The 13,342-nt window shown below is 35.2% G+C and overlaps 1 protein-coding gene across 2 annotated transcripts in view; it reads left to right on the top strand.

The window, feature by feature from the left end:
• Positions 1 to 13,342, top strand: part of SUZ12 (SUZ12 polycomb repressive complex 2 subunit) — a 43,170-nt gene that overhangs the window by 21,038 nt on the left and 8,790 nt on the right. For both annotated transcript variants that reach the window (XM_044248362.1, XM_044248363.1), the window contains 4 exons: positions 2,001 to 2,232; positions 3,215 to 3,308; positions 8,375 to 8,480; positions 11,958 to 12,135. In XM_044248362.1, the coding sequence (XP_044104297.1) occupies positions 2,001 to 2,232; positions 3,215 to 3,308; positions 8,375 to 8,480; positions 11,958 to 12,135 (610 nt within the window). The remainder of the gene's footprint in view (positions 1 to 2,000; positions 2,233 to 3,214; positions 3,309 to 8,374; positions 8,481 to 11,957; positions 12,136 to 13,342) is intronic.

A 13,342-nucleotide genomic window follows, 5' to 3' on the forward strand; every position in this document is an offset into this window, starting at 1 on the left:
CAGAGAGCCTGATGTGGGGCTTGATCCCGGGACCTTGGGATCATGACCTGAGCTGAAGGCAGAGGCTTAACCCACTGAGCCACCCAGGCGCCCCTATATTGTGCTTTTAAACCTTGAAAGCTTTTCCTTTTTTTATTTTTTAAAGATTTTATTTATTTATTTGACAGAGAGAAATCACAAGTAGATGGAGAGGCAGGCAGAGAGAGAGGGAAGCAGGCTTCCTGCTGAGCAGAGAGCCCGATGCGGGCCTCGATCCCAGGACCCTGAGATCATGACCTGAGCCGAAGGCAGCGGCTTAACCCACTGAGCCACCCAGGCGCCCATTTTTATTTTTTTTTTAAGAGAGAGCATGTCAGGGGAGTGGGGAGAGGAGAGTCCCAAGCCGACTCTGTGATATAGGCACGGAGGGCAGAGCCCAAGGTGGGGCTCAATCCCACATCCCCGAGATCACAATCTGAATTGAAACCAAGAGTCGGATGCCCAACCGACTGTGCCACTGAGGTACCCCATACCTTGAAAGCTTTTAAAGATGTTGATGGCTGAATTTTAAAAATGATAACCTTTTTTGCCAACCTCCTAGATCTTAATGTTTTTTTTTCTGGGCAGCTGAGGTATCTGCATTAAACTTTCTGCTATAGGAGTTTGACAGTGAAGGGAAGAAGCTATCTTTTAGCATCTTAGGACATAAAATCAGATGCTTCCCTATCACTTTGATCTCTTAACTTTTTAGCAGTTTGTACCAATTGAAATTTAAATAAGGACTGTGAGAGTTTTTCCCAAAAGGATTACCTCTTGTAACACTGCTCTCAAGCAAAGAAATTCTGTTGCTAGTGTTATTGGCCATTGATCTGTTAATACATTGCCTCAAATTCCTATTTATAAGGTGAAATCATTCACCACAGAAACACGTTAGGATGGTTAAATTTTCTCAGCAACCAGTACTTTTAGTAGCCTCAAGATCTTGGGTATTTTAGGATTAGGAATGACCTGTATAGAGATTCCTGTTTTGACGTTCTTCCAAAATCATAAGGTGACACAGGACTTGAGCACTACTAAAGCACTCATACGGAGTGGACTAAGGTGATTAGGAGACAACAGTTTAAGTATATATTCAAAACTTCAAAGTTAAGAAATACCATTCCTCCCTTCCATGCAATCCCCATATGCATGATAAACAGCGATGTGAACATTCTTGAAGATGCAGGCAAAAAAATGTGAATACAATTGTAGTGTCCTTTTTGTGTTTCAAAAAATAATAGATGTGAACATGTACTTAGAAGGATATACACAACCAACTGCTAATATTAGTCATCTCTGGAATATAGGACCTGGAGGAGGTGGGGGAAACTTAAATAATTCTCATTTTATACTCTTGTAGAGTAGAAATTTTTATTAGAATAAGAATGTATTTGGTTTTCAAAAAGAAGCTACTATCTTGTTATAAAGGTCTTTCATATCTTCCAATTTTTCAGCTATTTAAGCATAACTCCAGTTATATAATTTCTACAGAATATTATTCATAAGATGAACTATGTTGCTCCTATTAAGCAACATTTAAATACATGGATTTAATACTTTGTAACATTGACAGTGGTGTTTTTATAATTCTTTTTTCATATCTAATGGTCCTATCAGTTATTTTGTTAAAATAGAAAAATTAAGGGAAAATATTATTAATTTATATGAGCTTAACATTTTAAGCATGGTTTTAATTCCAAATGTCTAATTTGAAACTATTTCAGATCACCATCAGCTAAGTATTTTATATACTGTATCATCATTTTCATTATATTGGAGAAATCCTTAGTTGTTAATATTTGGGATATAGCTGTTCCAAATTTTCTTTTTCCTTCATCACAATTTTCATAAGTATGATTAGAATTTTAGCATGCCATTTGGTAATGATGTTTCCTATATCTGTGATTGTAAGTTTTATTTTAATTCTTGTAATAATTGCACATGCATAAATAAGTATAATTTCATAATCTTTGCCTTTGCAGGATGTAAGTTGTCCAATAAGGCAAGTTCCTACAGGTAAAAAGCAGGTGCCTTTGAATCCTGATCTCAATCAAACAAAACCTGGAAATTTCCCGTCCCTTGCAGTTTCCAGTAATGAATTTGAACCTAGTAACAGCCATATGGTGAAGTCTTACTCATTGCTATTTAGAGTGACTCGTCCGGGAAGAAGAGAGTTTAATGGAATGATTAATGGAGAAACCAATGAAAATATTGGTAATTTTTATTTTAATAGTTTTATCTTAGTATATGTGCTGCCGAAGCGAGCACTTAATAGTTTTATCTTAAACTTTGCTTTCCCAAGGAAGAAAATGGTGCAGAACTAGAAGTAAATTGCATGCATTCTAAAGGCGTGAAATGACCTTTATTTGCAGATATTTTACAGTCTGATGAGATAATTAATTTTACGGTAGATTACCCTGGGTTTTTAAATGGTTGGCTGTTGTGCTGTACTAGGTATTTAATCTGTAAAGTTCTCATTTTTACATGATGAAACATATTTCATGTAGTAAAAAAATACATAGTGAACACTGGATGGAGAAGACTGGTATTTCCCATTAGTCCCTCAGCAAACAAAACAATGAATTCATTCCTACCCCCCACATGACATTTTATTGTGAAAAATTTTGTATGTATATAACTGTCTAAAGAGTTTTATATAGTAAATATTTGTTTACCTACACTTATATTCTGTAATCAAGGTTTTATTGTATTTGCTTATCACATATAATCCCTCTCTCTTCCCACCTGAATCTACTTTTGAGGTAATCATTCAACCAACACATAAGTGCCTGGAATACAAAGATCATTAAAATATTCAGTCCTGTCCTCCAGAAGCTCTCAAAAGCTGACCCAGCATGCAGAGATAGATATAAATAATTCTAGCAAAATCATGAGTGGGATAATAGAGGTATATGTGAAATTCAGTGAGAGGCACCTTTGGGGAAAGAATCTTTGAGTCTTGAAGTAGCCTTTGAATTTGAAAAGTAACCATAAGTGAGGATTTTTTCTCCTTGACTAGTAAGGACATACACATATGGTAAAACATAAAATTGAAAAGTGTAAGTCTTAACATTATATCACAAATTAATTGTAATTTGTACCTAATTTAGGATTAGGGACCATATCATTAAAAAATACCTTTGTGTTTGAATATTTGACTCATACGAAATGTTTGTGAAATGTTTGTGAAATTCAGATGTCAATGAAGAACTTCCAGCCAGAAGAAAACGAAATCGTGAAGATGGGGAAAAGACATTTGTTGCACAAATGACAGTATTTGATAAAAACAGGTAATGTTGATGGACACCTGAGGCTCCCATAATGTTCTAGAAATGTTTTTATTCTGAAGGATAATATAGTGGTGTTGTTTTCTTTGCCTTTGTTTCTCTTTATTCCTTTTTTTTTTTTTTTCTCTAAGATTTTATTTATTTATTTGACAAAGAGAGCCACAGCAAGAAAGGGAACACAAGCAGGGGAAGTGGGAGAGGGAGAAGCAGGCTTCCCACTGAGCAGGGAGCCTGACACGGGGTTCGAGTCCAGGACCCTGGGATCATGACCTGTGCCAAAGGCAGACACTTAACGACTGAGCCACCTAGGTCCCTGTTTCTCTTCATTCTTAAAAATGATAAAACAAGTTTGTAAATACTGAATTTTTCTCTTTGTCACATAGAAAGCAGTAAACATAGATGAGTTGCTGTTTGAATGGCTCAGTTAAGATTGTTTATTAGGCATTGTCACTTCTGAGTGTCTACTCTTTGTCAGACACTGTTTTAGACAGTGAAAAGGCATCAAAATCCCTGCCTTCATGGGGCTTATTTTCTAGTGGACGAAACACACCACCACCCAAAAATTATACCAACTCACTATTGGTGAGTGCTATGAAGAAAAAGAATAAATGGTTGTTTTATAGAGAAAGGTAGGTCTAGGAGAAGGTAATATTTGAAAGAGACCTGAATGAAGTGGGCCCTGTGTAAATTTTGAGGTTATGTACTTACTTATAAAATTAAGGAAGAAATCTGTGTGTCATCATTGTTTGGCTCTGTGCATTTGGCACAGGGTAGCAAAGAATACCTGAATTTGTCATCATCTCTTCAGTTTTTTTTTTCCACTGGAGAGTGAAGCATCTTAGTGCTAGTAAAAAAAATATCTAGGAGGCAAAGGCAGCATTCTTTTTTGACAGCATCAGAGAATGAAACCTATAATGTGCTGTGAGTTCTTGTTTCCAGCTGCTTGCTGGTAATTAACACAGTTCACTGTTAGGCATAGGGGAAAGTGGCAAGTAAAGCAATTAGTACATTCCTCCTACTCTTTAAAAAAGTACTGAGTATCGCCTGTTAGCCACCAAGTAAAGAAAGTTACAGGGCTTTTAATAGGAAAGCAAAGATGGCTAGGAATAATGCCATAAATGCTGGCTACTGTATTGCTGTATTGTCTTAGAATAAATCACTTAATATTACTCTTCAAATATATCACTTTATATTAATCAAGATAGTGTCTTTTTAAAGTCAGAAATTTGTAGGTTAGAGATTTACATGGGAAATAATAGAAACATGTTTTAGGAAATTGTTGTTATGTCTATGGGAGAAGCAACTAGGACTTGACACTGCACTAAATTGGTGTTGGTCAGTGTTCTGTTTTAGACAGCATGGGAATGGGTGTTGCGTTCTTTTTAAAAATTATTTCTGCCTTACACATGTATTAAGCTAGTCCTTGTATGTATGAAATACTGCTATTTAATGAGTAAAGGTACCAAGTAGAAACTGTGGGAGAATTTTCCCCCACTTATTTTGAAAATTTCTAAACCATAAAAAAGTTGAACAATATAGAAAAATCATTAATACCCACACACCCTCACCTAGAATTCATCAGTCATTAACATTTTATCACATTTGCTTTATTTGTGAGTGTGTATTTTATTCTTGTGCTTAACCATTTGAAAGTTAGATTGTGACACTCTACTTTAGTCCTCACTCCTGAACATTTCAGTGTATGTATCTCCTAAAAACAAGGACAGTCCTTCATAACCACAATACACCTGTCATACTCAGTAACTTTAACATAACACAACAAATACTATCCCCAGTTGACCACAATAATGCTTCTTGTAGCTATCCCACCCCTACCCCAAGGGTTTCAGTCTGTAGGAAGTTGCTATATCTATTCAGTCTTCTTCTGTTCGGGATAGTTCTCCAACCCTTTGTTTTCTCTTTTCTTTTAGCCTTTTGTGACACTTTTTATTGTTTTTAATTATAATTCGTATATTGCCCTTTTTTTACATTGAAGTATAGTTGACACATGATTGTCCTTTCAGGTGTACAACTTAGTGTTTCCAGCAATCCATACATTTTTGCCATGCTCACCACAAGTGTAGTCACCACAGAAAGTTATTACAGTATTACTCACTATGTTCCATATGTCGTAGTTCTCATCTCTGTGACCTACTTATTTTGTAACTGGAAATTTTCACTTCCTAATCCCCTTCACCTATTTTGCTTATCCCCAACACTCCTCCCCTCTGGCAATTGCTAGTTTATTTTCTGTATTTATGAGTCTGTCTTTCTCTTCATTATTATTTGTGACACTTTTTAATACAGACCTTTAGTTTTCCAAAATGTCTATCAGTTTATGATTAAATTCAGGTTAAACATTTTGGGAAGGATACACTTGAATGGTGATGTATTCTCTGTGTACATCACAGATGCAGGTAAAATTAGGTTTGATCACTTGGTTAAGGTGGTGTGTTCACAGTATTTCATCATTGTAATGGTATCTTTTCCCTTTAAATTAATTAATACATCATCTCTGGCAATCTCACTTTCAACTGGGTAAATGTGCATTTTCTCCCCAACAACCTTCCACCCAATAGCGTAGCATCCATCAGTGATTCTTGTTTGAAAAAATGTTCCTATGGCAGTTGCCAAAATGTTAAACATTCCATCATTTCTTCCATTTTTACAGGCATTTTTCCTATAAAATAGAAGAACATTCCTCAGCTCATTTTTTATAGGTATTTTAATCAGTATTTCTTCTTAATCAAATAACAGATGCCATTTTTATTCATTCTGCTTTAATCTGCTCATGTTGTTATTCATTTTAATGCTCAAGTTGTCCCAGACTTACTCTGGAGGAGCCCCTCTAAATAGAGTCCTATTTGACTTTTTTATTTAACTTTTATTTATTGTTTGTTTTTCCTTATTTTCTGAATAGTAAGATACCCCATGCTTACATTTTCCTTCTCCTACGTCTACTCTGGAATTGGCCATTTCTTCAGAGTCTTGATTCCTTTTTTTTTTTTTTTAAGATTCTATTTATTTGAGAGAGAGCAAGCATGCATGAGTGGGAATGAGGGGAGTGTCAGATGGGGAGGGAGGGAATCTCAAGTAGGCTCTGCTCAGTGCAGAGCCAGACATGGGGGGTTGGGCTTGATCTCATGACCCTCAGATCATGACCTGAGCTGAAACGAGGAATCAGATGCTTAAGCCAGAAGGGCCCCCCAACCTCCCCCTGCCTTTTTTTAAGTGGTGGGAGCCCAATAACATTAAGTAATCTCTACACCCAGCATGGGGCTTGAACTCAAAACCCCAGGATAAAGAGTTGCATGTTCTTCTGACTGAGCTAGTCAGACACTCCTAGTCTTGATTCCTTTTAATGGAGGAAAAGCATTTACAACCCAAGATCTCAGGAGTTAGATGTGTAAAAAGTTCTTTTTATAATCTCAGAGAAGTTAAAGTCTCCTTAAACAATGACTACAATTCAAAAGCCATATAGAAAAAGTATGAAATACAGAGCAAAATTAAAAACTTAACTCTGAAAACAAAAGCTAAGTCAAAAATAAAATGACAAGGGAGAATTAATTTCAACTCCTACTATAGATTGATGTCTCATTTCTTTAATATAATAAGATCATACTCATTAAGAAAAATACCACAGCCTAGTAGAAGAATGAGTAAGAGATAAAATGTTTACAAAAAAGGAAAATATATGTGGTTCTTAAACATTTAAAAGATAAGACATCTGAATATAAAAGTACACTGAGATGTCATTTTTTCACTTACCAGTTTGGCAGAGATCAAAAAACTGATAAAGCACTGTTGATGAGGCTGTGGGGAAAAAAGGGCCTCCTCATGCACTACAGGTAGGAGAGCAAACTGGATTGTAGCTATCAAATGCACAACTGTAAAACAATATCATACAGCCATGTAAACGCATGAGGGAAGCTTCATTTCAGTTTAGAAGTATATGAGTGTATTATTACCTATACAAATACGTAAGAATAACTTTTTTAAATGTTAAGTTGAATAGCTTTACTGCTGTACTGTTAAAGTAGAATAACTCAAGGCTCATAGCGTAAAGACAAATTCTTAAGTCTCAAAATCATTTGGTATTAAGGTCAGACTTAGACTACCCAGATTTAGTTGCTAGCTCTGGCTACTTTGTCATCTTAAGGCGAGCTACTTAATCTCTCTGCCTCAGTTTTTTCTTCTGAAAAGTGGAATAATCTACTTCATAGAGTTGGGAAGATTAAATGAAACATGGGAAGTCTTTCAAATAATGCCTGGCACATAGTAAGCACTCAATAAATGTTAGAACTATTCCAAGACTGATGACGAGAAGCCAGATTCTTGTGACGTACAATTAATTATTAAACATGGTTGAAGAATGATGTTTAGGTTGGTAGTGTTACCAGTGTTTAAAGGTATGAAAAAAAGTAATGCAAACTGTATATAAACACACATATATGTACACATACATTAAAACTGTACTGTGAGTATGGGCATAATTCTTTGATTCAACTGGTATTTCTTTCATTTATTCATCCATGAAATGTTTATTGAGCACCTATATGTGCCAGGTGCCCCCAGGATCTTATAGTTACCAGAGTCATAATCATCGAGTTTATTGGTCATGAATGAAAGTCAAGAATTCTAGTTCAAATTTTTTCAATAGTCAGAAATGACAGAGGCATAATTCTTAGTGGTTACCTAAAGCAAGTATTATAACACTGTTGTTATCCCATTTCATTAAAGTATAAAGCCTATACTCGTGCTTTATACTTAATGTTTAAAATTTACCAAGTTTTGAGAATTTAGGCATATTATTATATATTAGTACATAATAAGTTATGTCTGAGTAGCTACAGTAATGAAGTAATTCTCTAGTAGTAATAATTACTAGTGCAAATCATTAAAATTGCTTTTGTCAGGAATGGAGAGTAGGTATATTTCAAAGTTTTGTTGGGTGTGTAAGCTAGTTTATAAATTTAATAAATGCTTTTTAGTGTAAATCTAAATATGTAGAATTTGTGTACTTACAATAATACACAGGTTACTTTAAAGTGTATGTGTTTGTCTAACAGGCGCTTACAGCTTTTAGATGGGGAATATGAAGTAGCCATGCAGGAAATGGAAGAATGTCCAATAAGCAAGAAAAGAGCAACATGGGAGACTATTCTTGATGGGAAGGTATGGACTGCTTAGAAGGCGGAGCACGTTGTAGTCATGAACTCCCATTTTTGATTGATGTTTTCTTTCCTAGATGCAAATTCATGTTGGAAGTAAAGAATCCTTTGTTTTTATACTTTGAAAGATACAAATAAAGATTACCTAGTCAGAGTATCCAGTGGAAAGCGCTGAAAGTCTGGAGCCAGACTGCCAGGTTCAGATCTTCACTCCCTAGCTGTGTGGCATTCTGGCAGGTTATTTAAGCTTTTGTGTCTCAGTTTTCTCATCTAGAAAACGAGGCATAGAATTGATGGATTAAATGAAATAAATATGCTTAGCACCATGCCTGGCATAAAATAAGTGCTCAATAAATGTTAACTATTTTTGTACCCGAAACCAGTACTACACTCTGTGTTAGCTAACTTGAATTAAAAACCACCACCACCACCACCACAACAACAAATTGTTGTAAATCCTGTTTATAGTAACAGCAGGCAACATAACGATGACCAATAATACATTTGTCAAGAAATCTGCAGAACTGAGATGAATCAAATTTAAAGTAACTTTTTTGAGACTTGAAAGAATAAATATATTTCTTGGGTAGGCAGACGCAATAGAATAATGACGTCATTTATTTCCAAATATATTAGGTCAGGGTACTATCACAAGCAAAATCCCAGGATTTTTTTTAAGCCTTAAAATTAGTTTCAAAGGAATATTGTGGAAATTTTCTAAAAACATTTACTTACCAGATAGTAGAACATACTATTAAGGTAAAAAACAAACAAACAAACAAACAAAGCCCACAAACCTTTAAATTGTATGGTACAGTAAACATAGATGAGTTGGATCACTGAAACATTGTTTTAAAGTAGTTTCATGTGCTTTTGGACTTTAGTCTCTGATAAAATTGGTATTAGATCTGTGTGGGAGACACCATTCATTGTGACAGAACTGTCACAGTTACAGCCATCTGTAAATAAACTTAGACATCATAAACTGCAGAAGACTCATAAATGTAAAAATTAGTATTATACAACTTGGAAAAATGTAGGTGAATATTAATATAATTTAATATGAAGAAAGCTCTTACAAGTATGTTGTGAAAGTTAGCATAAAATAATGAAAGTGAATCATTTCTCCACTATAAAAATCTAAAGTTAAAAACAAATGATAGGCCAAGGAAGAAGTAACATACAAAAAGCTATTATAAGTCTGTAATTTTATATATCAATAAGAAAAATAGGCAATCTACTTAGAAAAATGGTTAAAGGACAATCATGCAATTCTTAAGGCGACAAGTATAGATGACTAGCAAGCTTTTAAAGATACTCAACCTTACTAGTATTCAAAGACATGTAAAAATCAGAGATACTACTTTACTAGTTTGACAAAAAGATTGACAGTTTCTAGTTGGAGATGTGAGGACACATAATGCTTCAATGTGAGAATAACTGGGGACAGCCTTACTGAGGGGGCAGACTGGCAACGTGGATGACATTTTAATTGTATTTGTAGGCATTAGCAATTAAGCCCAGTTTCTCAATTTTGTCACAAGGTTAGGAACTGGTTAACTGAAAAGATGTAACAGATCATGTCAAAAATACTAAAGTAGTGAGAAATTGGAAATATCTTAAATATAAAAAGATTGTCTTTGACAGGATTTCCATGGTATTTAGTTTTTACTGAATATTGTATATATATTCCTACTTTTTCTAAAATTAATGGTTACTTCTAGGTGATGAAATTTTAAGTTATTTTTTATGCTTATCTGTGGTGTTTGAATTTGCTGCAGGTGTTCATTATGTTTTAAATTTCTTAAAGTTTAAATTTTTATTCACAAGAAAATACAGGAGTTGTTGGGTTTTCCCAAGAAATTGAAGCACTATGATATGGGCATCCCTTTAAAGTCAAAGCATCTAGATTCGGTTCTTTTTAAAAGCTTTGTAGTATTCTTTTAAATAAATATCCCATAATTTGCTAAACCAATGCAATTTTGATGGATAATTCAATTTTATTAACTTTTTTTTTTACCTTTTCACAAATGTGAATATACTAGTACATGTATCTTTATGCATTGCAATTATTTTTATGAGATAAATACCTAGATATGGAGAGATTTACTTTTTCAAAACTGGTTTATAAAAGCACACTTTTATTTCATTACTGTCCAGAATTACAGTTTTAAGAGGATTATTTGTAATAAAAATATAGGAGTTTAGGCTTGTATGGCAGTAAAATAAACAGGTTTCTTTCTTTTTTTTTTTTTTAAGATTTTATTGTTTATTTGAGAGAGAGCACGAGCAGAGGGGAGGGGCAAAGGGGGAAGGAGACTCCCCCTTGAGGGGGAGCCAGATGCAGGGCTTTATTCCAGGACCCTGGGATCATGACCTGAGCTGAAGGTGGATGCTTAACTGAGCCACCCAGGCGCCCCAATAAACAGCTTTCTGTGGCATAGCATGAAAGCAGTCTTCCAGAAGATTATTTGGTCTTCTATATATAAATTGAGAAGTAAAAATTAGAAGGAGAAGAGCAGCTAAGATACTGTAGTAATAAGGTAGTAAGGATCTATACTTGATGATTACATAAGAGAAACAAAAGAAAAATAGAAGTCAAATGTAATTCTGAAGTTTTTAGGTTAGGGTCACTAGTAGAATGATAATGCTAGGAATAAAACTAATTATACCTGGGACGGAAAGAAAATAGATTCATATCTAAACATATTTTTAGTTCAGTTCAGGGTGACATTGATGTCATCCAAGTGGCAATGTCCCAAGAGGCAGTTGAGATACACAGTTTTGGAGCTCAAGTATAAAGAATGGAGAATCAATTTGTGATCATCAATCTAATAAGTGTATCTTTAAGGATAGGTGAGAGATTAGGGCAGATGGCTAAATGTTAGCTAGGAATTAAGGAGACCAGAAGAGTCATAAGTGATTAGAGGTTGAGGAGGAAAGCCAAAAGAGTTCAGAGTCCCAGAACCCAAAAGTAGAAACCAGGGCAGCTGGCATTGAAGCTGAAGAAGTCAAGACAATTTCTAATTGCTGTAAGTGTTCAGTTTACAAAAAGAAAGTAGTTGGTCATCTTACAGGTTGCACACTGGCAGGCTTTGCTTACCAACAGTTTTGTTTTAAAACCATTTTTCAATTGATTACCACATGTAAGAATAGGAAGATTTCCCACGAGGTCTTAGATTTCTGACTTCTTTTGAACAAATTTGAAAATCTGGCTGTATTGGGGTTCGGTTTGCACATGGCAACAATTCATCCATTGTTGTTAAGTGGCTGCCTCTTTGGGCAACCTGAGTTCTCAGGTACTTCAGTCTGTCCTGTGCCATCTGTGTGCTTTACCTGCCTGGCCATCTCTGTAGGCATTTTAGGTTTTCAGATCCATGTTAATTTATCGTAATAGATATTAGGAGGGTTTTTTATTCCTATGATTTCTTTAAATTCATTATGTGGAACCTTCACTCTTTTCATATGTTTTCTTTTTTAGAGGCTGCCTCCATTTGAAACATTTTCTCAGGGACCTACATTGCAGTTCACTCTTCGTTGGACAGGAGAAACCAATGACAAATCTACAGCTCCTATTGCCAAGCCTCTTGCCACTAGAAATTCAGAGAGTCTTCATCAAGAAAACAAGCCTGGTTCAGTTAAACCTACTCAGACTATAGGTGAGAAAAGACTGCTGTCAGAGTAGTGCTTTGCAGGGGCACCTGGCTGGCTAAGTTGGAGAATACGCGAAACTCTTGATCTTGGGATTTTGAGTTTGAGCCTTACATTGGGTGTAGAGGTTACCAAAAGAAAGAAATAAAATAATAATAATGTTTTGCAGAGTTAGGACTTGGGTTCAGATTAATTTGTTTGCGGTTTGCTCTAATAATTATTCTTTGGGAAATATCAGCAGTTCTTTATGTTTTACAACTGGTGTGTCTGGGAATTTTTTTTTTTTTTTTAAGATTTTATTTATTTATTTGACAGAGATCACAAGTAGACAGAGAAGCAGGCAGAGAGAGAGAGAGGGAAGCAGGCTCCCTGCTGAGCAGAGAGCCTGATGCGGAACTCAATCCCAGGACCCTGAGATCATGACCTGAGCTGAAGGCAGCGGCTTAACCCACTAAGCCACCCAGGCGCCCCCTGTCTGGGAATTCTTTTAAAAAAACTTTAAAAGCATGATGAAATATATAATGTATATATAACATATATATATATACATACACACACGTGTCTGTGTCTGTGTGTATGTATATATATGCGCCATATGTTATATAACACCATCTTTAGATAGCTTCATGTCAATTTAGGACAAGTTTTTCCACCAAATAAATTTCTCTCAAGCTCATGAGAAAAACAGTTGGTTTTCATACCTTTTTAGATTTTGGAACTGCAGCTATATAAATGGTTTTGTAACTGAATGCTTTTTATAAATCATGTGAAGATTTGTATATGTTGTAGAACTGAATCAGTATTTCAGAGTGTTTTTACAGTTTTAGGGCTGGAAGAGGATCATCATAAGTTGAATTTTACCAGGTTACATTTTTTAGGAAATTTTTAGAGGAAAAACACTTAGAAATGGAGTTAACTCTGCTGAGTTAAGGTTCAGGTGCATTGTAGTGATATGTCATTTTGTATCGGCCTGATAGGAACACTGCCCTCAATTAAGAGCATCTGCATGTTTTTATTTAACTCTATTTAAAGAAGACAGAAGGCTTAAGACAGCTGTCTTTGACATTGACCACTCATGTCCACTCATTGTGTGTCTGTTACTGTGAGAGTCAAAGGGATAGAAGAAATGGCCTGTGTCAGGGCAAAGATTTCTCAAGTACATTGTGCTCTGGGCATGTCTTAAAATACTCTGTGGCCAGTCTTAATAAGTAAGTG

Source organism: Neovison vison, chromosome 5 (genome assembly GCF_020171115.1).
Source record: "Neovison vison isolate M4711 chromosome 5, ASM_NN_V1, whole genome shotgun sequence".
NCBI classification, from domain to species: Eukaryota; Metazoa; Chordata; class Mammalia; order Carnivora; family Mustelidae; genus Neogale; species Neogale vison.